This window comes from Amblyomma mixtum, chromosome 3 (genome assembly GCF_055824585.1).
Source record: "Amblyomma mixtum isolate Tamu chromosome 3, ASM5582458v1, whole genome shotgun sequence".
Taxonomy (NCBI): Eukaryota; Metazoa; Arthropoda; class Arachnida; order Ixodida; family Ixodidae; genus Amblyomma; species Amblyomma mixtum.
Genome location: NC_143014.1, coordinates 199,941,339 through 199,967,242, shown reverse-complemented (window position 1 = coordinate 199,967,242; position 25,904 = coordinate 199,941,339). Strand labels below are relative to the sequence as shown.

General features: G+C 46.9%; 1 protein-coding gene across 2 annotated transcripts in view; it reads left to right on the top strand.

The window, feature by feature from the left end:
• LOC149353274 (superkiller complex protein 2-like) overlaps nt 1-22,236 on the top strand; it is a 103,193-nt gene extending 80,957 nt beyond the window's left edge. For both annotated transcript variants that reach the window (XM_089582443.1, XM_089582442.1), the window contains 3 exons: nt 1,893-2,033; nt 17,477-17,677; nt 22,008-22,236. In XM_089582443.1, coding sequence (XP_089438569.1) covers nt 1,893-2,033; nt 17,477-17,677; nt 22,008-22,016 — 351 coding nt within the window. In that variant the 3' untranslated portion in view covers nt 22,017-22,236. The remainder of the gene's footprint in view (nt 1-1,892; nt 2,034-17,476; nt 17,678-22,007) is intronic.
• The last annotated feature ends 3,668 nt before the right edge of the window (nt 22,237-25,904 follow it).

Genomic DNA, 25,904 nt, shown 5'->3' with positions numbered 1-25,904 from the left:
GTCATTGCCGATTCCACATTTTCATAGAAGGTTTCAACGATCTGGTCATCATGGCTTGATGTAGGCACGTAGGCCTGCACCACCTTCAGCTTGTACCTCTTATTAAGCTTAATTACGATAGCTGCCACCCTCTCGTTAATTCTATAAATCTCCTCGATGTTGCCAGCTATATCCTGATTTATGAGGAATCCCACACCTAGTTCTCGTCTGTCTGCTATCGGAGACATCCTCATCTGTCGGAGACGCCTCATCTGTCCTCCTAACCTCAGTAAGCCCTATGACATCCCATTTAATACCCGCTGATTTCTCCAACACCACTCTTAAGCTTGCCTCACTGGATAAGGTTCCAGCGTTAAACGTTGCCAGGTTCAGTTTCCAATGGCGGCCTGTTTGGAGCCAGTGATTCTTAGCACCCTCCGCTGCGTCACAGGTCTGACCGCCGCCTTGAGTCAGTTGCTCCGCAGCCGCTGTGGACTGAGGGCCGAAGGTTAATTGGTTTGTTCATAGAAGGTTGCTGCCAAGTACTGCACCAGGGTGGCCAAATCCTGTTCTGGTGAGGAAGTGCATTGTCGGTTCTGGTCACCGAGATCAGACCGCACTCCAGGCCTGGTAATTCCATCAACACGCGGAGTTCTTTTTTTTTATCCCGGTGGAGAATTGCATGGCACCGGGATTCGAACCTCGGACCTCTTGCACGCGAGGCAGATGCTTTACCTCTACGCTATTACTGTTCCTTACAAATGCACTTTCCAGAATTGTAAAATGAGAAGTATCACTGCCATGATACAACTTTTAGCAGGTCTCTATTTCCTTGTGCCCTTGTCAACATAGTTTCGTAATTATTTTGTTACCCTACTCTGCAACATACCCAACAACTCTGGAGAAAAGATTTTTGGGCACAAAATCCTTTATGAACACAATTTTTTTCATAGATTGTAAGATTTAACTATAACAATCAACATATCCGCGGATCACCGAACGGCCGTCTTGCTTTTTTTTTCTTCTATTAACGTTTTTGCTATCGTCAAAAGCGTTCCCCACTGGTTTTCTATGGCAGTCTTAACTGTTGTATGTGATCGATGGAAGCACTCTAAAAGAAATATTTTGCTACCTATCAGAAGAATGGGCCATTACCTTCAATATTTCCATAGCAGTGTCGTACAGTTTTCCAAATTTTCAAAGTTTTGGCCCGGGAATGTTCGACATGGTAACTTTTATCCCTTGAGACTGTCCGGTATTCTGGTAAATAAAGAACTTAATTCTATGAAAGTAGCTTTTTTCTCGCTCAAATGCGTACTGTATTAGCATAGGTGAAATTGAATTTGTCCCCAGTGTCTTTTTAAGGGCAGGGTATCAAACATGTTTACGCTGCCTGCTCGCTTAACCAGTTCCAATACAGGTACTGTGCAGGAATGCGCATCTTCAAAGTCACGCGTGTAAAAAGTGCTACGAGTTCTTATAACCCCATAAAACCAAAACCAACCAAAACAACCGGAATGTGAAAGTATTCGAGGTACCAGATTAACAGTCTGTTTTGACATATTCAGTGCATTGTTGTATGGATGCTAAAGGTTGCTGCTTGTGGCAGGTTTGTTTTCAGTAGCTTTAATGATGTGGGACATTCTTTCCCTTCTTTTTTGTGAATCTTCATGTAGTATCATGCATTTTCATCAAGCCCTGAATTGCTAGAGCTTTTACAATCAGTTTGAGGTTGTTCTGTACTTTGCCAACTTTATGCAGAAAATCGTCTCCTATGACACCCTATAATGACACCGTAGTAGTAGCCTTGATACATTACAGGACAATTTTTATTTCTTGCATGACCTATTTGCATTTTGTTTTTGCAAAAGTATCACTGTTTTTGTAAATTCAGTTTCTCATTTTCTTTTCAGGCAGTAGAAAAATTTAGGGAGATTGCCCTCAATATTGGGCGTGTGCAGCGTGAAAGTGGCTTTGATGAACCTGAGAAACAGTTTTATGAGAAATTCAGCTTTGGACTCTGCGATGTGGTCTACCACTGGGCGAAGGGCACGGTGGGTACTTCTTTCCGCAATATCTGTTTCTTCACATTGGAAAGTGACTACTTGACATTATATGATATACAGCAATGGCTCGTTAAGTCGAACTTTAAGATATAGGAAAATGTCTTCAAACTATCTGAAAGTTTGAATTATTGAATGACCCTGAAAAGTGTCAAGAACTGCTTGCATCATGGTAAGTTTATTTACTGGCAGTGGGTGCCCGATTTTGTGATAAAAACAGTGCAGCAATGACTGTTTTGCACGTCTCCGTCAATGCGTTATTGCGTGTATGCTGTCGAAGCATTGAAGCAGAACTGCTTCAAAATTCTAAGGACCTTTCGCATCCTTCACGGTGCGATGTGGTGGCACTCCACTGCTGCCGCGTCACACCCATCGTAAATCATAAGGAGGCTTTGCCACACAAACTGTGAATGGCATGTGATGAGTGCACAGTTTGAATGCAATGGAAGAACGGAACTGCTTGGATGGAAGTGAAGGAAATGGCACTGTGGTGCCGAAGCGGAGAGTAAAAAATAAGAAGGAAAGAAAACACCATCAGCATGCTAATCAGCATTTGAAATGGGGCTCAGCTGGGTTGGGTTGGCTGGCTAATGCTGGCTGGTCGACCCACTGTGGCTGTGGGCTGGTGTGAAGCTCAGAAAAGTGGAACTGAAACTAAGCGGTTGGACTGTTCACGGAGATGGGCCATCCTTTCATTGTCACGCCTGCCGTAGTGCACATGTGAGAGGTGTGCCAGTGACTGCAGCATGGAACTCAGGGTCTCAGTAGGACTATATCGAAGATCTCTACCCACACCGGTCATACCTGAATGCAGCCTCCCTTAGGAAGCCTGCTCAAATTAACCAGTGCGAGACCCGTAGCATCTGAATTAGCATCTGAAGGCACGGAATTACAGGGGCATTGGCTGGGACCGAACAGGCAATTTAAATTATCTGGCTTTCCAAATTAATGGGGGCTGAATTAACGTGCCTTTGTATTGAATGTCAGCATTGTTTAATTCAGGGCTAGCTTCGGAAAATGTGTAAATTGCTTTTATTAAGAATGTAATATGCAGTACCATGCAGTACCAAAACCACATGCACTAATGTTCAAAAATTGCTGTAGTTTGTTATCTTTCCTATTGGATGAAGTGTAGTGTATAAAAGTGAAAGTAAAGCACGGTTCAGTTTTTCATGTGATGAATTTAAATGCTAGGACAACGCAACAGCGTGAAATGCCAAGAAAACTTAACGCATTGCAATACACTTGGGACTACTTAGTTCTCTAACTAGTGCATGGTAATGAATTCAAAACAGTGGCTTTACTGAAAATAAAATTATATTTTTAAACTGCAGATCTGTTAAAAAAAAGCAATCTCTCTCCTCACAAAGTGACAGTAGGAAAGGGATTGGACAGGGCTACTCACCATTCTATGCAGGAAGCAAAGCACTCATCGGTTGAACCTTTGCTGTAGTGCACAGTGTGGTAATCATATGGTGTTTTAACAGAGCACTGCAGAGTGAGCTAACAACAACGGTTTGTAGGTTCTAGGTTCAAGATTACACCACCACCTCTGGGGAAGTGCTTACAAATGGACAGGTTGGCTTTGCATTTTTGCTGCGTGCAGTTATTAGGCGCTATACTGCAAGTGCTGTCATTCAAATTGGGGCTGTGTGAATAGTTTAAATTTTGGATACAATCTAGCCCGTTTATAACGAACCCACTTATAGCGAAATACCGGTTATAACGAAGGGATTTCAATTTCCCATTCCCATTTTTGCATTTCCAATACATTTTGGGTCCGGTTTTAACGAAGTAAATAAGAGCGCGTCAGCGGATATAACGAAGAGATTTAATACCAACCGAAAAAATAATCTGCCAATCAACACATTTTTGCGTCCTTGAGGCGATTTTTTCCGCGAAAATAAGAGCAAAATTCGGCTGACGGCGTCCTTTCGTGGCGTCCTTTCGTGGCGTCGTCTGCTCTCCTGCGGAGCGAAAGGTTGCTTCACTGCATCGCATGGCACGCCGGTATCGTGTTGCGCCGTCCTTGAAATGCGTCACGGCGTAGAGCGGTAGAACACGCAGTGCAGGGGAAAAATGTAAAAAAGAACAGAGACGAAGTTGCCGGAAGTGTCATGGAAGAGACCTCGGCGGAGAGCGCCTCCGACAGCGAATGCGACGATGCTAGTTGTGCCCCTAAGCAGGTCACCTCCGCAGCGGCCATCGCAGCTGTTGACACGCTACGGATGTACCTCGGGAGTCCGGAGTTCGACCAGATCTTTGGTTCGCAGTTGGATGGTATGGAAGCCGCAATCCTGAAGTCCGCACTCGCGAAACATGTTCAGGGGACGCTGGACGACTTCTTTCAGCGGCAATAAATCGGTATGCCGATGTTTGCATTTTTTTTTTCGTAGTCTGCATATTACGAAAAAGCGGATATAGCGAAGTGATTTCCGATTCCCGCCGACTTCGTTATAACCGGGCTAGACTGTAGTTTGTGAATAGAATTTTCTATTCTGTTCGACCACACTTTTGTTGTTCCAAGTAAGTATTCAGACGTGGGTTCGATCCTGACCGCGGCGGCTGAATTTCGATAAAGGCGAAATTCGAGAGGCCCGTGTGCTGTGCAATGTCAGTGCACGTTAAAGAACCCCAGGTGGTCGAAATTTCCAGAGCCCTTCACTACGGCGTCCCTCATAGCCTGATTTGCTTTGGGACGTTAAACCCCAATAAACCAACCAACCAATAGAATTGGTAGTATTTAAAAATCACTCTTCTGCTTACTTGAACTTGTCGAACATTTTAGTGTTTCTGAATGACACTTAATACAGTTCAACCTGGATATAATGGACCTCCGTGTAGCGAGTTCCTCGATGTTACAAATTTTCATAATTGCCCAATGCCGTTCCCATTGAAGCTTTTGCATTTCTGAACTTCATGTAATGAAGATGCTGCAGTGTTTCAGCAGTGCAGTAATTGACTACGGGATATCCTTCTGTATAAATTTTCTACCTTATATTTTCTTTTTAATTCCTGTAAACTGATTCTGATATAACAAACTTCCTATGTTGACTAGTGCTGCGGTATTTGACGCGAGGTAAAAACAGAGCCAATTTTCTAGTGCAGTGATGCACGTTGCGACCAAGAGAGGGGCCATGCAAAAGAGTTGGCAGCATAATCTCGAAGTTGCGGTGCTTTGTCATTGAAAATATCTTTGTGGGAGGTGCCATTATAGTGGATGCAGTGTCATCATGCATCGTCGGTGGAGGATCTTTTCGTTTTGTTGTAAAGCAATCCTACCAGTGATAGTGCACTTGCTGCTGCTGGGGCCACTGAGCTGATTTCTGCTGGAGGGTGTAAGTTTGCCCAAACAAACAAGTTTTGAGTTTGATGCACGCCTGCTTGTTTTCGTTCTAGCCTGCCTACCAACACTGTTGGTGCTTGTGCAATCCCCTATTAAGGCAGTCTTGGTAGTGGCTACTACAACGTGTTTATGGAAAGTATGTGGAAACTGTGATCTCTGCATTGGATTTCGAGGTGGCCAGTCACAGCATTTCTGGCATATATATTTCTTCTTTTTCCTCTTTTTGCTCACATAGCTGGTCATTGATTTATCGCCTTGTTCCTTTATTTAATCTTGTCTCGACAGTGGGATACGATACCCCCTCCTCCACCCCCCCCCCCCACCACCACTGGTACAAGGGACGAAAACACTTGGTCTTGTCACCTCGTGTAAAAAGTTTGCATCAGGTGGTTTTCTCTCTGTCCTCAGGATTCTGCTTCAAGATTTCTACAGTGAATTACTTACCCAACCCTTCATCTATGTCATGTAACTAGAAGGCTTGTTTAAGAATGAAGCCTGTTTGCTTGTTGAGTGCACAATTTTTGTTCATTTGGGTACATATTTCTGCTGCTAAATTCACTGCTTCATCAAAAATGCAGTGCAAGATGCAGGGATACTAAGAAACAGTGATGTGTCAAGTGAGAATACAGAGCATGGGAATGTGTTATCTGTGCGCCAGGGCTATGCATGCTTGACGTAGTTCAGTAGAATTTTAAAAGTAACATACCAGGGTAATGCAACAACTAGGAATAGTACGTCTAAGTTCTACTGTGTTTACATGTCGTGTCTATTGGAGGGTAGAATTAAAAGTCGGGTAGTCATGCATATTTGCCAGTTTGTGTCACACAAATGGGTTGAAGGGCTCATTCCATTTGCATCTTTCTAACATGTTGTTTATTGTGTACCTTCAGTAATCAATGTTAATTCAGATAATAGCTACCTTGAAAACGTTTTTCGACTCTCTTCGTGCTGATATATTTGTCGATGCTAGAAGCGTGTCCCACCAGGCATCGTGTCCAGGATCACCGCCGCAGTGCCGAAGGAGGAAGGAAAGTGGGCCGGAGACGGGGAGTAGGGGAAGTGAAGGAAAACACTGTATTCACATATTTACATTATTTACATAGAGCGGGACTGAGAATGGCTCTCAGCTGAAGGGGAACGTCTTCGTCAACCGTAGTCGACTGGAGCTAGCAGGCTTCTCTCGGCCACACTCACGGCCGAGTTAAATATCGTCCGGTTTCCCCAGATCCCTGGCTGGGGAAAAATGGTCGACGAGCACTGTCCAATCGGATGGACCGAAGGGGACCTTCTTGTTACCGCCCACGGCTGGGCAGGTGCGAGCTTGTCCACTCTGTCGCAGCTGGGTCGAAGAGAGGGGGAGATTGCTGACTCATCCAGCCCCGCGGGAAAGGAATCTCCTGAAGTCTTTCAGCAGGGGAATGAACTTGCCTCCCCGCCGATTTCCCAGAACGCGAGTCGGGGACACAGAATTCTTCAATTATCCGCCAGCGTGACCGGCGCCGCCAAGTCGCCTCCGCATTCACGGTGGTTGCTCGGACAAAAGCTCCTGGGCCTCGCCTGCCTTCGTCGCCGCTATAGTGGTCATCTCCGCTGTGGTCGCTGGGGTTTCTGCTGACAATGGCCCTCGACATTCTTGCTACACTAATCCGCTGAGGCTCGGAGGGGCATTCCAAACATCCCACTTCCCATGGTCGTCGCGGGGTTGTCGACCTTGGTGATTGTTCACGGTAGCTGTTTGATCGGGCCACGTGGTCCGAAGTATGGCTACAACAGCAGGCCTCGATGAATGTTCACGATAGCGGCTTGATCGGGCCCACGTGGTCCGAATTACGGTTACAACAGCAGGCCTCGATGAATGTTCACGGTAGCGGCTTGATCGGGCCCACGTGGTCCGAAGTACGGTTACAACAGCACGTCCGCCGCCCGAAGAGGTCTCGTAGTGGTTGCAGCCAACGCTGCTGCGCGCAGAGACCTGGAGTTGTGTCCGTTCGGCCTTTGGTCACAGCTGGGCCCAAAGGTTCTTCTTGCTTCGTTGACAGCTGTAACGAGCTCAACCAGCAAAGTCCAAAGCCCAACAAGCAGAAAGCGCCAAACCGACTTCAAGAACTGCCAAGCTGTTTTCGGTCAACAAAATCTCTTTAGAGAAAATGAGCTGTAGCGTGAAATTTACGTCCTCCTCCGAAAGTTGACATGTTTGACCAAACCAGAATACACAGAGCTTGTTTAGCCAAAAGGGAGGAAAATTTCCTAAAATTTTGGGGGGGTGCCGTAGCACGGTGTATGTCACAGAAAGCCACCGCCCGTGAGAGCACAAAGGGAAGGTGGAGCTGCTGAACACACATACAAAACAGACAAAAATGATTCCCGCTAAAGCAAAAAAACAAAATACAAATTTGCATAGCGGATTAACGTCTGGGGAGTCAGGAAAGGGCATTACACGGGAAAGCTTCGGCTGAGGCCATCAGCGTTGTCATTACCTCGCAATTTTCTGAAACGCCCCGCAATGCCAAGCTCCAAAATTTCGCTCTCATTTTTGTATAGGAGAGTGTAATGAACAAAAGAACAAAAAACAAGCATGAAACTCAATATGAGATTATGCGTCATATCCGCCCCTTGCGCGGCCGCGGTCCGACAGCTCCTTTAGCAGATGAGACATTGCATAATGCTAGGAATTCCAGCTTGCATTTCTGTACAGGAGAGTTAAATGAACAAAAGAGACAAGCATTCAACTCAAGACGGGATTATTCCTCGAATCCGTCTGCAAACAGCGTTGCGATCAGAGGAATTTACTGCTTCCTATTTTTCAGCCGCCCTCTGCGCGGCCGCGGTCCGATAGCTGCTCTAGCAGGTGCAACAGGACACAAGGCTAGGAATTTCAGCTTGGGACCCTTAACTGTTCTTCGTCCAAGTCTCGCGGTTCTGAAGTTTAGCTGACGCTCAGAAAGCAGAATGCGAGAAGGGAGCGAACGAGTGCGAATGCCGTGCCAGCGTATCCGTCTCTCTCGGATTGGGTTCGCGCGTTGCGTTCTCTTAGCCTGTGTTCCCTTCATGCGGTGCGTGCGATCTCTTGAGCGCTGAGGTGCCAAATTGGGGCGGTTACACGGCTGTTCGGTTTTTCGTGCAGTAGTCAACATGAGCCGCACTTTCCCCTTCATTAACATTCCCCGTTTGGCCACCTCTATACGCTGCCGCTCTGTGGAAAACCTGGCTGTTGGTTTGCGTGGCGCGTCACTAGGAATCGCGAAACCGTCACAGGCAAAGTCGCTGGCGTTCGCCTCATCATCAGTTTGTAATCCAGCCTGCTCTGGCTCACTACCGTCAGAGTTTATAAGGCTTACAGGGCCACGTTTGCCCTCTTCACCCGCGTGCTCTGCTGGCTCTGCGAATTCTGGAGCCTTCGAACTGGTAAGGACCTGCGCAGCATTATCTCCAAAACAAAGGCCTTTTTCTTTGGGCAGCATATCCAAGCGATTTGATAAAATCGAGGGATACTGCATAGGCAGGTTTTGGGAGACGGCTGCCTTGGTCAGACGCAGCTCGAGCGGGCTCTCGTTCGCGACGCGGGCAGTAAGTTGGTCGTATTGGATACCTTTCCTATCCTTATACTGGCGGTACAGCAGGCCAGAACGGAGCTGGAAAGGTATGTTCTTCCGTGACACACCTATGTCACTTTGGTGACTCAAGTTGCGTAGAGATTGGTCTTTCTCTTGCTCAGCGGTGAACGTTTCCCTGTCTACACGAAGGAGTTCGAGAAAGCCATCCGAGTGGGGTAACACCAGATTGGTATTCAATTCCTCACCTAGCTCCAGCTCATCACTTGCGCCTGATTCGGAAGACTCACTGTAGCTTGCACTACTATCGGTGCTCTTAAGCCCTGTGCTAGAAGTGAGTAAGTCCTGGGCTGGCTCGTCATTTGGTAACGCGGAGCCGTCACGGGTTAAGTCGCCGGCGTTCGTCTCATCGTCAGTCTTTACTAGAGCTTGCTCTGGCTCATCACCGCGAGAATTTACAGGCTTCGGGCTTACAGGTTCAGGTTTGCCCTCTTCAACCACGTGCTCTGCTGGCGCCGCGACCTCACGAGCCTTCGAAATGGTAAGGACCTGCGCAGCGTTATCTCCAAAACAAAGGCCTTTTTCATGGGGCAGCATATCCAAGCGATTCGAGAAAATCGAGGGATGCTGCTTAGGCAGGTTTTGGGAGACGGCTGCCTCGGTCAGACGCACCCCGAGCGGGCTCTCGATCGCGACGCGGCCAGTTGGCAAAGAGACGCTGGTTTCATTGGAGCATAACTCATTTTCGGGTGTTTGGTCGCGAGCGGCTGTCGTTCCCTCATCGCTGAACTGATCTTTGTTTCCAAGCAGCGATGAGGCGCATTCCTCGCTTACAGTAGAACTTGCAGTTGCCACCTTCAGCGCGCGACTGCTTTCTGGAGGACTACCTTTTTGCGCTGCGCCTACGCCTATCTGGGTTGCAAGGACAATCTGTGCGGCATCGCGCTTTTCAGCTAACGCCGCGCTCTGGCTTGGAGCTCCACAGTCGCTGTCAGGTTTGCCCTCTTCAACTACGTGCTCTGCTGGCGCTGCGAATTCACGAGCCTTCGAAGTGGTAAGGACCTGCGCAGCGTTATCTCTAAAACAAAGGCCCTTTTCTTTGGGCAGCATATCCGAGCGATTTGAGGAAATCGAGTGATGCTGCTTAGGCAGGTTTTGGGAGATGGCTGCCTCGGTCAGACGCACCCCGAGCGGGCTCTCGTTTGCGACGCGGGCAATGGGCAAAGACACGCAGTTTTCATTCACGATTTTAATTTCACTTCGCGCCGAAACCTCCTGATTTAATGTCGAATTCCTCTCGGCGCGCTTCGCCAGTAAATTTTGCAACTCCAAACGCATTAAAGCAAGTTGCCTTTCATCGGCTTCCTTGAGACGAAGATGTTCTTTTTCTATCCTGTCAGCCTCTTCCTTAGCGGCTTCCTTGCGGTAAAGGCGTTCTTTTTCTATCCTGTCAGCCTCCTTTTTAGCGGCTTCCCTGCGGTAAAGGCGTTCTTTTTCTATCCTGTCAGCCTCCTTCTTAGCGGCTTCCTTGCGGCAAAGGCGCTCTTTTTCAACCCTGTCGGCCTCCTCCTTAGCGTTCCTGATTCCCTCCTGAATGACTTCCCAGGTCTCCAAAATTTTGTCTCCCTCCTTAGCACCACATTCCCTAATAGCCTCAATCAGCTGCGGCTTTCTGTGACTCTTCCTGGCCTCAATACCCAGCTTTTCACACAGCAACATCAACTCTGGCTTCTTTAGCTTGCTCAAATCCATGGCAACTTCCGAACGAGGACTTTCAATACAAGCTGCTACGTGAAATGCATAAGCGAGCACGTGCAGAAAAACAATCTACAGGAAGTGATAAATTTCCAGAGTTATCAAGCCTGGCAGATTCTTAAAGAAAGTCAAGCGCTCACCACTGCTGAAGCCAGGACCAAGCGTGGAAGATCCCGCCGCTGCCAACCAGTTGATATATTTGTCGATGCTAGAAGCGTGTCCCACCAGGCATCGTGTCCAGGATCACCGCCGCAGTGCCGAAGGAGGAAGGAAAGTGGGCCGGAGACGGGGAGTAGGGGAAGTGAAGGAAAACACTGTATTCACATATTTACATTATTTACATAGAGCGGGACTGAGAATGGCTCTCAGCTGAAGGGGAACGTCTTCGTCAACCGTAGTCGACTGGAGCTAGCAGGCTTCTCTCGGCCACACTCACGGCCGAGTTAAATATCGTCCGGTTTCCCCAGATCCCTGGCTGGGGAAAAATGGTCGACGAGCACTGTCCAATCGGATGGACCGAAGGGGACCTTCTTGTTACCGCCCACGGCTGGGCAGGTGCGAGCTTGTCCACTCTGTCGCAGCTGGGTCGAAGAGAGGGGGAGATTGCTGACTCATCCAGCCCCGCGGGAAAGGAATCTCCTGAAGTCTTTCAGCAGGGGAATGAACTTGCCTCCCCGCCGATTTCCCAGAACGCGAGTCGGGGACACAGAATTCTTCAATTATCCGCCAGCGTGACCGGCGCCGCCAAGTCGCCTCCGCATTCACGGTGGTTGCTCGGACAAAAGCTCCTGGGCCTCGCCTGCCTTCGTCGCCGCTATAGTGGTCATCTCCGCTGTGGTCGCTGGGGTTTCTGCTGACAATGGCCCTCGACATTCTTGCTACACTAATCCGCTGAGGCTCGGAGGGGCATTCCAAACATCCCACTTCCCATGGTCGTCGCGGGGTTGTCGACCTTGGTGATTGTTCACGGTAGCTGTTTGATCGGGCCACGTGGTCCGAAGTACGGCTACAACAGCAGGCCTCGATGAATGTTCACGATAGCGGCTTGATCGGGCCCACGTGGTCCGAATTACGGTTACAACAGCAGGCCTCGATGAATGTTCACGGTAGCGGCTTGATCGGGCCCACGTGGTCCGAAGTACGGTTACAACAGTGCCCTTTGTTGAGATTTTATGTGAAAAGCATGGGAAGTTTTTTTTTAGAGCGCAGCTCTTTGGCGTCCGTTCCTGGGTTTCGCGTCGTCGTCGGCGTTGTCGTCGGCGTCGGCCTCGTAACCAGCTCCGCCCCCTTTCATCCGCAGCTGGGGTTGACTCACTATCGGCGTCAGCGGCATCAGTCAGTCGCTGCTATCTCTTCCCTCCTCCCTTTATCGTGTTGTCCGCTTGCTGCGCGCGCTTCTGCCCGCATCGTTTGCCGCTGGGTGTACACGCCGCCCCCCTCCCCCCTCTTCCTGCGAGTCTCCGGTTGTCAAAGCGCCGGCTCGAACTTAATTCCTTTCTTCGCTCCTCCTCCAATGCAACCCCTGTGCGGTGGTAATCAGAGAGCCAGATCGGTGGCGGTGGATCTGTATATGTGCACCGCCCGAGCCGAAATTGCCGCTGCTGTTCGCCCTGTGCGGTGGCAATCAGAGAGCCAGATCGGTGGCGGCGGATCTGTATATGTGCACCGCCCGAGCCGAAATTGCCGCTGCCGTTCGCCACTGAGAAATTATCTGCCAGTTCTTTCTGAGCCATGAGCGAGACGACCGATGGAAGTCCTCCGTCTGCTAAAAAAAAAATTCTGTGATAGCGCATACATGTGTTGCTCGATTTCTTTGCCTCAATCTATCGAAAAGGTGAAACAGCTTATTTGCTGCGCTCAAATTTCGCATTAGGAAGTAACGTAATCGTCGGTAATTTTTTTTTTCAGCGACAGCTGTTAAATGCTCGTTCCTGGGTTTCATGTCGTAGTAGCTGTAGTAGTCAGTGTAACTGGTGGGTGTGTTGCCATGGAAACCACTCGGAGGGCGTTACCTTGGAAGGAGGGCGGTATGACTTGAGCGGAGGAGTGCATAACCGCTGGGTGATTACCACCGGAACCAAAGGTATTCTGAGCCCAGAGGAATCCCCTACTGAAGGATGGTTACCCTGGAAGGAGGAGGGTATAGAGGGAGCGTAAGAAGGTGCAACCGGTTGGTGGTTGCCGTGGGAACCAACTGGAGGGTAGTTACTGTGTAAGTGTAGGGCGAGAGGAAAGGAAGGCATAACCGGAGGGTGGTTACCATGGGAACTGTCGGGAAGGTGGTTATTGTGGGAGGAGGAGCATGTGGTGAGAGCGTAGGAATGCCAGTTGGAGGATGCTTACTGTGGAAGTAGGAGGGTATGGGGAGAACATGGGATAACTTTACTGGAAGGGAATTACCACGGGAACCACTTGGAGGGTGGTTACTGTGGAAGGAGGAAGGTGCGGCAAGAGTATAAGGTGAAAGCGGAGGGTGGCTGCCATGGAAGCCACCTGGATGGTAGTTACGGTAGAAAGAGAATGGTCACCATGGAAGAAGAAGGCTATGATGAGAGTATAGGAATGCATAACCGGAGTGGGGTTACCATGGGGACCATCCGGAGGGTGGTTGCCATGAAAGGAGGAGGAAGAGTATGGCGAGAGCGGAGGAATCTAGCATGGTCCATCTGTGGCAGCAGCTGTGAAACGCACCACATGAGGAGAGGGTGAATGATAGAGCTGTGCGCCTATGGTATCAGGGACGCAAAGTGGGTAAACACGGGACAGCCACTGGGAAGTAATCACTATATCCTTTCCACGATATTTAGTTCTGCTAAGCACAAAGACACGGTGAAAGGAACTCGAGTGACGGACTGGGACCGATTTCGACAATACAGGAATGACACAGTGAACGGGGAAATCGAGGACTTAGGAGCCTGGATTGACACACTCAAGCAGGCCGTGAAGAGTACCACAGAAGAGGTTCCGACGGAGGAGGAGGGCTTTACGGCTGACTCTAGATTGTTACACATGTGGGAAGCACATGCGAGTCTCCTTCGGAGGTGGAGGAAACAAAGGCATAATGGTGTCCTCCGTAGGAAGATGGCCAAGCTAGAACGAGAAATCGAAACCTACACATTGGAGTTGCAGTGCAAACAGTGGGGGCAGATTTGTGACCGGATGAATGGGCAATTCGGATGCAAAAAAACATGGCAGTTGTTGAGGCACCTTTTAGACCCGGCGGCAACCAACTCTGCGCAGAAGGGGCAAATGGCTAGGTTAGTGCATCGGTATCAAGGCACGATTGGGGAATTTATGCATAAACTCCGAAGTCGTTACGTAAACCAAGAGGTGGGCGGTTGCTTGCCGGATTACTCGGGAGAGGAAAACCTTGAATTGGATGCAGACTTTACGGTGGTGGAGGTGGAGTTTGCAATGGGCCAGCTTCGTACCATGTCAGCAGCGGGTCCGGACGGGGTTACTAATAAAATGCTGAGGAACCTGGATTTCAAGTCAGTGGGGGCACTCACGAATTTGATGAATAAATATTGGGCGGCCGGGGAGATTCCGCCAGAGTGGAAGCATGCTAGGATTACATTTATTCCTAAAGCAGGGAAGAAGCTCTGCATTGAGAATCTGTGTCCCATCTCGCTAACGTCGTGCTTGGCCAAATTGATGGAGCATGTAGTCCTGAACAGGCTTCAGGGTTATGTTGAGGACAATGAGTTGATACCTGAAACAATGATTGGCTTCAGGGCTAATTTATCGACGCAGGACGTCATGTTACAGCTCAAAAAAGACGTGGTTGATCCTGGGTACGGCACGGGCACCAAGGCTATCTTGGGGCTCGACCTCACTAAGGCCTTTGACAATCTTACCCATGAGGCAATATTAAGGAACCTATCGGACATAGGACCGGGGGGTCGAACCTTCCGGTACATCAGATCGTTTCTGGAGGGTACGACTGCGGAGATTGCAGTCGGAGAAATGAAATCGGATCCCTTCCCATTGGGGGGCAGGGGGACACCGCAAGGGTCGGTATTATCGCCCTTCCTATTTAATCTCGCCTTGATCAAGATACCACCCAGGCTGCAAGGGATATCGGGACTTAAACATACATTTTATGCGGATGACATTACTCTACGGGTAACAAGAGGCAGTGACGCACAATTGGAAGAAACTCTACAACAGGCGGTGGATATTGTGGAGGAGCTAGCAGGGGAAGCAGGACTCTCGTGCTCTCAGCCCAAGTCCGAGCTTCTTGTGCTGATGGATAAACCAAGAGGGATACATGCGAGGCACTATATGCCGCCACCACCTTTAGAGGTGAATGTGGGGGGAGTACCGGTCGCTGAGGTCCAAACGATCAGGATCCTGGGTATGTATCTGCAGACTAACAGGAAGAATAGCGAGTCCTTGCAAAGACTTAAAAATACGGTCAATGCTACCGTGTGGCTAATCAGGAGAATCGCCAATCGTAAGAGAGGTGTTAAGGAAAAAGACTTGTGTAAGCTAGTGCAGGCATTTGTGCTTAGTAGAATAGTGTATGCGACGCCTTATTTGAAGTTGGACGCGGCGGAAAAAGGAAAGGTGGAGGCTATGATTAGGCAGGCGTATAAAGCAGCCCTTGGGTTGCCTCCGAATGCGTCTACCGAAAGGCTGCTGGGATTAGGGGTGCACAACACCCTAGAAGAACTACGGGAGGCGCACTTGGTGATGCAGCTCGTAGGCTTTCAAAAACAAAAGCAGGAAGGGACATATTGGAAAGGATCGGCCTTGGAGTTGACGTTCCAGCCGGCGACACGAAAATTCAGATGAGGCGGGAAATGCACAAGGGCTTGTACATAAAACCTTTGCCCAAGAACATGCATCCAATACATCATGAGGACTGCAGGAAGGCAAGAGCCAAAGCTTTACATGCTAAGTACGGGAAGTACAACGGGGCAGTCTATGTAGATGTCGCCGAGTATAAGGACAAGGATGCATTTGCAATTGTGGTGGTGGACGGGCGGGGACGCTTGATCACCTCTGGATCAGTCAAAACCCGCTCCCCAGAAACTGCAGAGGAAGCGGCGATAGCACTAGCTATGACTAGTAGTAATGCTGACCTGATCTTCAGCGATTCAAAAACAGCCATTCGAAATGTGGCGAGGGGCAGAATATCTGTCACAGAGGCGTGGTTGCTGAATCGGGTCACGGAGCGAGGGATTACGGAGGCGGAAATTGTCTGGGTACCTGCACACTCTGGGAACCCTGGGAACGAGACGGCTCACATGAATGCTCGAGGTTTCGTCAGCCGAGTAGGTGAGCCGGACGTCCCGGGAAGGTCCACGAGAGATGGGCTGGGCGAGAGATGGGCCTTTCATGACATTACTAATCATTTCAGACTTGAGCGGAGGATTTACCCACCCCCGGACAAGCAATTGGTGAAGGCGCAGGAATGCGTCTGGCGACGATTGCAGACTAGATGTTTCTTCAACCCATACGTGTAGAGCAAAATCTACCCGGACATTCAGCCGGAGTGCAAATGGTGTCACGAATTGGCAACCTATGACCACGTATTATGGAGCTGTAGCATAGCACCGCCACCGGCGGACATTATGCGTGATCCTTCCCTCGAGCAGTGGGAGGCCGTGTTGGCCAGCTCAGACCCGGTCGTCCAGACCAGGGCCGTGGAGTGGGCCACCCAGGTCGCCGTCAGCCATGGGTTGATGGCCATCTAACACGGAATCGTCCACACATGCTCTCTGACGAAAATAAAGTTTTTCCATCCATCCATCCATCCATAGAGCGACGGACTCGAGGGGAGAGCTAGTTGAATACCGAGTATGTGTGGAATACTAAAAAAGAGTGTTCTTGAACTATACAGATATGGAGTCTCTCTCATATTCTCTACCTCAACATATCGTAGAATATCAATGCCTTAAAGCAACCCCGAGTGCCGCCACGGTGGCTCAGTGGTTATGGCGCTCAGCTGCTGACCCGAAAGACACGGGTTCGATCCTGGCTGCGGGGGTCGAATTTCGATGGAGGCAAAATTCTAGAGTCGTGTGTACTATGCTATGTCAGTGCACGTTAAAGAACACCAGGTGGTCAAAATTTCTGGAGCCCTTCACTACGGCGTCCCTCATAACCTGAGTCACTTTGGGACGTAAAAAACCAATAAACCAAACCTAAAGCAACCCTGAAATGATTTCAAGGGGCATATTCTAGCGCAGCAGATCTGTAGAGGTGGTCCTTTTGATATTCGAGTTAAATTAAAAGCTCTGCATGGACCCTATAATTTAGAAATAATATTAAAAAATTGCTGCTCGCAGAAGCTCGCAACCGATGAGGGTGACACACCTCACTCTCCTACCCAAATGACGTCAGTGGGCAAAAGAGCCAGCTTTCAAGCTCACCCCGTCTGCCCATTGGCATTATTGGGGTAGGGGACGCGCGGTCAGGTGTGTCGCCGTTATCGGTTGCGAGCTACTGTGAACAGCGATTTTTAAAAATGATTTATAAATTATGGTCTCCATGCAGAGCTTTCAAACTTGACTCGAATACCCACAAAGACCACCTCTACAGATCTGTTGCACGAGAATATGCCCAATGAAATCATTTCAGGGTCCCTTTCATAGCTGTTGCTCAATTTCTCAGTTACACAATGGTAACTGTCCTGTCACTTTTTTTTATGTGTTTATGTGCTGCTCTTTAAGACTTTTTTAGTTCAAAGCTTCTAAGCAAATAGAAGATGTAACTGGTGGTATTCATTGCTACAAACTATTGATTGTAGCACCCTGTTTATGCTTACAATGCAGCACTTTGCACGCATCATGGCAATGACTGAGGTGCAAGAAGGTATTATCGTTCGATGCATCCAGCGCCTGGCTGAACTCCTCAAGGAGGTCAAGACAGCTGCGGGCATTGTTGGCAACCCTGAACTTCATGCCAAGATGGAAGAGGCATTTCGATTGATTTATCGGGACATCGTTCTTACAGCCAGCCTTTACGTGCATGAGGTATGGCACTACTGTTTTAGTTTACCTCTTTCGTTACCACGGGAAAACGACCATTTTTCATATGTCTGAGGCAAAATTTTTTTAGAAAAAGTGATAGATAAAATTAATAAAATGCATAACAATAATTGAGATAGAATGCGCTTTATAATGAAAGTTATTTGAACACATATTCTGCTTGAAATGCTGTGAAAAAAAATCAGTAAACACAACAAAAAATAAAAAACAAAAGTTTTGTGTTTATATGACAATAACTTTCCAAACACTTGTACAAAAAAATTCTAGAAATTACAAAACAATTCAAATTCTTTCTAAAACATGGCATTAAATTTTTAAAATTATAACTTGAATAGTTTTCGAGCTAGAATTTTTTTTCTTTATGCCTCTTGAAAAGGCTCGTTTGAGAGTGTCCTTGATATGATTTTTACAGTCCAACAAAAAAAAATTGGAAATGTAATGTTATGCGCCAAACGAAAGCTTGGTAAGCGAGGGTTTAAAAAATGCAAATCAAAACTTATTTAATTTACGTCAAAAATTGGAAAAAAATATATAAACACAACAAAGTAAAGGTGCGATATTGCGATATATAGTATGCGATAAGTATAGCTGCGATGTAGCTGCAGAATCGAAATCCGACGTTACAACATCTTCGTCCGAGTCACTGCTGCTCGGAGGATCTTAAAAATCAGCTGCAGAGGCTGAAGAATCACGTGCAGCGGGACTCTTCCGAGCGCGCGAAGCGCCCGACCTCGACGCGACGCCATCCTCACCGCGTATTATGTCGCAATAAGCCTATGCTCCAAGGGCGCTTCAAAAATGCACGACCAGTGGGGAAATTACGAACTAGGTCGAAAATGGAACTAACCGTCTGAACAACAAACCAGATGCGCCCGCACAAGCGGACAGGAAAAAGAAAGCGAAACTATCAGGCTAACGTTCCGGGATCAGTTTGTGCAGTTACAGCGTCTGAACCAAAATACGACAATGCAACATCGTCACCAGAGACTCTGCTACTCGTAGCATAGATAATAATTGCAGTCAACGCAGTAGAATTGGGCGCAGCAAGGTTTTTCCGAGCGCGCGCCGTCTGCGCGCCCGATGCCATGCACGGAGCGTCCGCGCCGTACCCTCCGCTTCAAGGGCGTTTAAAAAATTTGTGCGTCATGGGAAAATTGCACTCTACGCAGAAACCGAAACTGTAGTCTCCGAAGAACAACTTAGATGGCGCCACATCACCGTAACGGCTATAATGAGGAGCTTCGGTTTGCACACACAGACCGGAACGAGGAATCTGAACGCACAGGCGAGCGTTCTGGGCCCTCATTGCCCAGTTTGAGCTTCGAAACAATGCCTGACGATAGAGCATCGTCGTCAGGGTCTGTGCTAATCGATACATCAAAAATATGTGGTGCAAACGCAGCAGAATTGAGTGGAATGGGTTTTTTTCGAGCGAGCGCCATTCCCGATGATGACGGCTTGTTCGGAGCGCCCGACGCCGCACCCTCAACTTCAAGCGCGTCTCAAAAATTGCCGCTTTTTGGCAAAAATATAAACTAAACAGGAAGTTGAAGTTCAATGTGTGAACAACAAACCGAATGACTCAGCAAGTCTGTAGCAGCCGCGGTCGCGCTGCCCTAGCGCTTCGAATTTTTCGATCACCGGTGATCGAAGCACAGTGGCGTGATAACGAAAGAGTTAAAGGGGCTACCATTAGGTGCTTTTATCTTGTCTACATAGCAAGTTCTTATAATTTCTTTGTTTCAAAATGGTGGAAACCCTTTTTTTGTCTCTTCGCTTTATACAGCCAATGCCAGCAGTGGTATTTCAAAGCAGTGTATTTTGGAGTTCAAAGTTCTCGAAAACAGAAGGAATTTCAAAGGATGCAAGTGACAGCCGGAATTGTAATTTTCAGATGGAGTCTGATCCCAAGTGTGTCGTGAGCCACAGATTTTCTGCAACAGCTTTGTTGTTTTTGCGATACTATTCATGGCACTTGACGCTATAGAGCACAGACGTAAGCAGGACCGGTACCAGGCGTCTTTTAGAACTCAAAACCAGCTTTATTCTAATCAGCAATGGCAATCACGGAGCCTGAGGTTGTATGTCATGCTGCTCGTGTTACATTGGCATCCTTTTAGCTGTGTCTTTGGCATAACATAATTGAACGCGCCTTTAGAATGATGCCGTTTCACTGCTGTGTCAGTCTTGAAATGGGGCCTTTAGTCTCTGCTTAAATTGTGGTTTGACTTTTTATCATTTTTTTGATCCAATGAACAGTTCCTGGAATCTATAGAAGTTACTGCATTTTGTTCCAACTACTATTTTGAAAACCATCCACTTGGGCATATTTATGCCTCTTATGACCAATTGTGTTTTTCAGCATCACTATGTTTAGCTGTCATGTCTCTGAGCTTCACGTGTAGTTCAATGTACCCAGGTGGATATTTTTTTTCAGCCTAAGTGTTACAGTGTAGCACATACCAGTTGCACTAAACATTACTGCTTCATCCTTTTACATTTTGCAGTGGCCTTTTTTTGCAGCAGGTAGTTAATTGTTCGAAAAAGTAGTAGAGGAAACAGGTCACATGTCTACTCAAAGAGGTGAATAGCAAATTCTCTGGGGTAAACCCAGCAGCTCTTATTAGATGCCTGCATAATTTTTCACAAGCCCTATTCTGAATTGAGTGGCACTGTTATGCTGCTAGTAACCCATAAATCTTACCTTCACAAAGGAATAAAAGGGGCAAGCAATTGAGAAACTTCACCTCATTTCATTTGCATGATGCAAGGTGTCTGAAAATTGGTTGTTCATTGGTAATCTCTCCAGGTCATATATTTTCACCTGGCATTCACTGCCACTGGAAACAGCCAATTCGTGGTAATTGACACAAACCACTTAGTATGTGGAGCTGATTCTTGTTGCCAGCTCTCTGATTTGTCCATCTGCTTTTAATGGCTGATGGCCTGCACAGTACTTTGGGCAAAAGTTCATAGTTATTATTGGCTCACACAATCCAGTTGACACAGATCCTCTAGCTTTTCATAAAATGTGATAAAGTCTTGGACTAATGCATTTGCATGTCTATGCATTGTCAGATGTGTCAGTCGAAAATGGAATTAGGTTGATGTAGATTATAGTTGCTTTCTAGTTTCTCTCTCTTCAACAAAGACTTGATGGCCTATTTTGCTGAAGTGTGCAAAATAAAGTGCACTTATGAATAGTGTCACTAACTAAAAGTGCACTCTAGTGCAGCTGAACGGCGTGAAATAAGTGTACTCGCGAAAGTGTGCATTCTGACCTGAATGCGTTCACAGATCACACTTTGAGGGCCGAGTGCGTAGCCTCACCATCAGCGACTTCGTTGGCACAAGTTCATTTTACTTGCTATAACACTGTTTTCTTTTTTTAATTCCTTCGTTATAGGTGCAAGCGAAGCAGCAGCCTCCTTGTCTGTTGTCAAAATTCCGAATAGTCTTGGCTGTTCTTCTATTTATATTTTTCTTCTTTGTTAAAAAGCGTTTAAGCTCATTTTATTTGTGCTATCATGTGCAACAATCAATTTTTAAAAGCTTTTTTTTTCATTGACTTCAAAAATTCTGCTCATTTTCTGTCACCATTTTTTTTGTTACCACAAGTGCGCGTTGCTTTCCCGTTTAGCACCACATAGCCTAAAGTGCAATTTGGGATCTCGAAGTGCACTGTCTGTAAGTGCACTGTCTGTAAGTGCACTTAACTTGCACGCTTGGCAGGGATTAAACTGCATTTTGTTTACTTACTAATATTGAGTGCTTCAGTTCTTAGCAGCTTTTATTAAGCTTGCTGCTTTATAAAAACTGATATAGCACCACAAATGCTACAGCATAAACTAGTAGCTTTTGAACGACAAATCTGTTATTGAAAAGTATGCAGAAAATGTTTGATGTACATATATCCACTTTTGAGTAATTTTGTTCTCCTAACCCTAGTCAAATTGGTAGAAAGATACATAAATGTGGACATCCAGACACATTACATATGTGTAATGGAAAACAAATTTTCACTTACACCTTTTTCTCGCAAATCAGTGCCAATTTAATTTTCTAGGGGTCGTTGTAAAGGTCATTGTTATTGCTTTTCAATGCCTTATGCTGCCAAGTTTTGAGTCCACTCTTTTTCGGCAAGTTGTGTGTTTTTCTGAAACAGTAGAACCTCGGTGATACATTCACAACTGATGTGAATTAATATATAATATGAATTCATAAAATTCCATAGCCAGTGTTCACTGTGTACACTGCGCAGAATGTCGGCTGTTACGAACACTGTCCCGCACCTCTACGGATGATACAATTGCAGGGGCCCTGACCACACCGGCAAATACTGGATTATACAGATGCAGAAGCCACGACCACACCGGCAAATACCGGATGATACAAATGCAGGAGCCACGACCACACCGGAGTGTTGACCTCGCATTGCCTGCACTGCGATCATCAGTCACGTAGTGCACACTGCATGCACTGAGTGGTGCTGCCACTCAGTATAAATAAATCCAGTCAGCCATAAATAAATTTTTGTAACTGCATTTCTTGTGCTTCACTTGTGAATTTTGTTAATTTTACAGTGACAGCTCTTAAGGGCACATTTCCCGGTACTGCACCATCGACGCAACGCCATGTCCCGCTGAGCGGTCTGCATGCAGTGCTGCCCCGCTGAGTGGTCCAAGCACAATGACAAAACAAGGGGCGATATAGTTGGGCCAAGCACACTCTATGTGAGAGGACAGATACTACATTAAAAAGCTCGTTAATTCATGCCTACAGAGACCGGAAAAGTGTTTGAATTTCCCGAAAGTTCGTATTATTGAATGGCCGCTAAAAAACCAGCAGGAACTGCTTGCATCACGGTAAATTTATTTGGCTGCTTACTTTTGAGCTAGATGAGAATGACATGAAAATGACTTATTTTTAGTGGTGGAGCTGCACCGCTGCTGCATCACACACTTCACAAATTGTAGCTTCACATGTTAGGGGACTTCATCGCACAAACTGCGCACAACATGTGAATGGCATGCAGTTTCGGTGCGCTGGAAGAACGGAAGAACCACGCAGACAAACACGCAGCGGCACTGAAGCCGCAAGAAAAAAAAAGGGCGGGGGGGGGGGAATAGGAAAGACTAGCGAGACCCGCCAATCAGGGCCCAAAACGGCGGGCAGCTGAGCTCGGTTGGCTGGCTAATGCGGGCTGCCACAAAGCTCGGGAAGGCGAAACTGAATCTATGCAGTGGGGCTGTTGTTGGACGGTGCCTTCCGTTGTCAGGCCTACCATTGCATGTGCGAGCTACTCTGCAGCATGAAAGTCTGATTTGAATAGGACTATTTGGATGATTGCTTGCTGTGGCACTCGTACCTAGACACTTAGGGAGCCATTCGAGTTAACCAATGGGAGACCCATAGCGTCTTAATTTGCGAGCGAGTGAAGTGATGCCATAGACTTACATGAGCGTTGGCCGGGACCACACCAACAGTTCGAATTATCCGGATTTTTTAATTAACAGGATTCAAGTTTACAAGCTTTTACTGTAATAACGTATAAAGAGTATATTCGCCACCGCAAGCAGCTGTCGCTGAATCTTGTGTTAGTTTTTTTTTATGTATGAATTTGGAATGGTACAAATATTTTTCGCGACTCCTTGACATTTATATCATTGAGGTTCTACTGTGTACATGTTGTATCAGATGAGATGAATTGAATTCAGGAAAAAAAAATAAAGAAGTGCATGCTAGGCTGTTATCAGCCATAGGGTCGCATTGTTGTTCTTAGCAGACGAAGGCAGTTGTGATTAGTAGAGGCCACAGTGTAATGTGGCACTGTAGCCTAACCACGTTTTAGCTCCACCAGCTAATTTTTACCTCTACCAGCAGTGTACGAGCTGCACAGGGCTGGTGTATGAGAGGGTAAAACTCTCTGACCAACAACACTTAGTATCATTTCTGTTTCTTCAGCAGTTACTCGGTGGCTTTAGCATTTAGCTGCTGATCCCAAGGTCACGTGATCAACTCCTGGGTGCGGCAGCCACATTTCAATGCAGGCAAAATGCAAAAGTGCCATTGTGCTATGTGGTGTCGGTGTACGTTGAAGAACCCCAGGTGATCAAATTTAATCCGGAGCACAGCGTCCCTCGTAAGCCCATGCACAGGTTTGTCTCCCATTCCTCAAAAGCCTGAGATCCTACTAGCCGAACAGTGTTATCTAGTTTTACCTACCATCCAATTATTCCTAAGAGCTACATGGTGCCCATATGGCTGAAAAGAACCTTGTATATGCCCACTTCTGTATACAAAAGTTGTAGCTCGTTTTGTTTGAAATAATTTGTGTAAAATTGCTCTGAATCATTCCTGTTGTATGAAACTCTTGGAGCTGCAGTATTTTATGGTGGGTAGTGTGTAGGTCTGTCTTAATTTGAGCAGCTGTGATGCTTAGTATTGTCACTATCAAATCATATTTTTGCAGGTTCCTTGTGGTGGTCTGTGCTGCTGCATGACGACATGCCTATTGCGGCTGTTAGCGTTTTAGCGAAATTCAGTTGACTGCTGTTGGCCATGCATATATTAAGACCTCGTGGTGTTCTTGTTTAGATGTCCCCATCAGTGAGCAGGGAAGGATTTGCATTGGTGCATGTGTTGCAACAGCCATGAGCCTTGAAGGCTGCCACTGTGTTGGTGGGATCTGCCATGTCAAGGTTTTTGATGTTGATTTTTTTGCGCATGTGCACGGATATTTTACACACCGTGGCATTTTTGTGCTTGGCAGGTAGCAAGTGCGCACATTTTTAGCTTGTTTTTTGAAGTTTTTTTTTATTTGGGAACCTTTGTCAAAGTGTTCATCACTTTGACTAAGTTCTTTGTGTGTTCGCCCAGTAGTACTGTGCGGCTTTAGATTAGCAATGCAAGAGCGGGGGCTAGTTGGTGCTTCATACTGATCAAATCACGCTACAAGGAACATACACACGGAAACACAAACGGACGAAGCGCATTCGTCCGAACGGACGAACGGACGAAGCGCATGCGCTTCGTCCGTTTGTGTTTCCGTGTGTATGTTCCTTGTAGCGTGATTTGATCAGTATGCTTTAGATTAGAAGGGCGGGACAAAGCCTTGCCGACGTTCTCATTTTCAGAGAACGCTGTCAGTTTGTCTGTATTGGCTGGCTAGGCAAAACATGAGCCAGAGATGCTTACAACACATGCACCTGAAAAACTTGCAGTTGAAAATTCGAAATGCCTATTTACGTGGCATGTGCCAGGTCGCCTGCAGTTTACTGTTGTTCTTCTGAGGCTGGAAGAATTTGTGTATACGAACTAATTTGGTTATGGCCTTGGCTTTCTTTAAGTTGTCGCTCTCTCTTTTGCATTTCCTTCCCTTGCTTCATGCAACTCAGTGCTAGTGGGTGTGGAACTGGCAGAGTTTGCATCATGAGATGGTAACAAGTCAGATGGTCTGTGTTTACTTACTTTGTGCCTGTGGGAAACTGAATAAGGGTTCTCAAATTGTTAAACTCGTCAAATTATTGGTGCTCAATGCAGTTCATTCTAGTTGGAGCTCATGGTATACTGTGCTCACTGCCAAGGCATTTTTTAATCTTGGGTTTTTGAGTACGGCTTCCTGTATATGCATGTTGAGGTTTTTCTTAACTGCAATTTTGACAATGACAAGAGTTGTTTTTGCCTTTAATGCTTTTTATGAGTGTTTTTATCAGTGGCTAATTGGAGTTAACTGGACCACTCTTCTTCCAACTTGTGCAGCAGGTTTGGCTCTTTATTTACTCGCTAGCTTGTTTTCTATATGTCTGCACATCTTTTTTTCCCCAGTAGCAACTGTTTAGTGCAACTTTCTGTCTGGGCTGAAAAGTAATGCAATTTGCATGTGCAAACTAGTAAACAATGCAAGGTCTAAGAAACTGCTCTTTGCAGTTGTCTCACTAGTTCTTCCAGCCTGCCACACACATGCTCACTCCCTGGCTTGGTTTTTTAGTATGTGTATTGTTTGTATGGAAGACAAATTATTTGTGTTGGCTTCCGTTAGTTATGTGTAGTTCACAGGCGGGTAGCTATGGCACTGCAGTAGACTTTTTTAAAGAAAAAATTACCGACGATTACGTTACTTCCTAATGCGAAATTTTGGGCCCAGCAAATAAGCTGTTTCACCTTTTCGATAGATTGAGGCAAAGAAATCGAGCAACACATGTATGCGCTA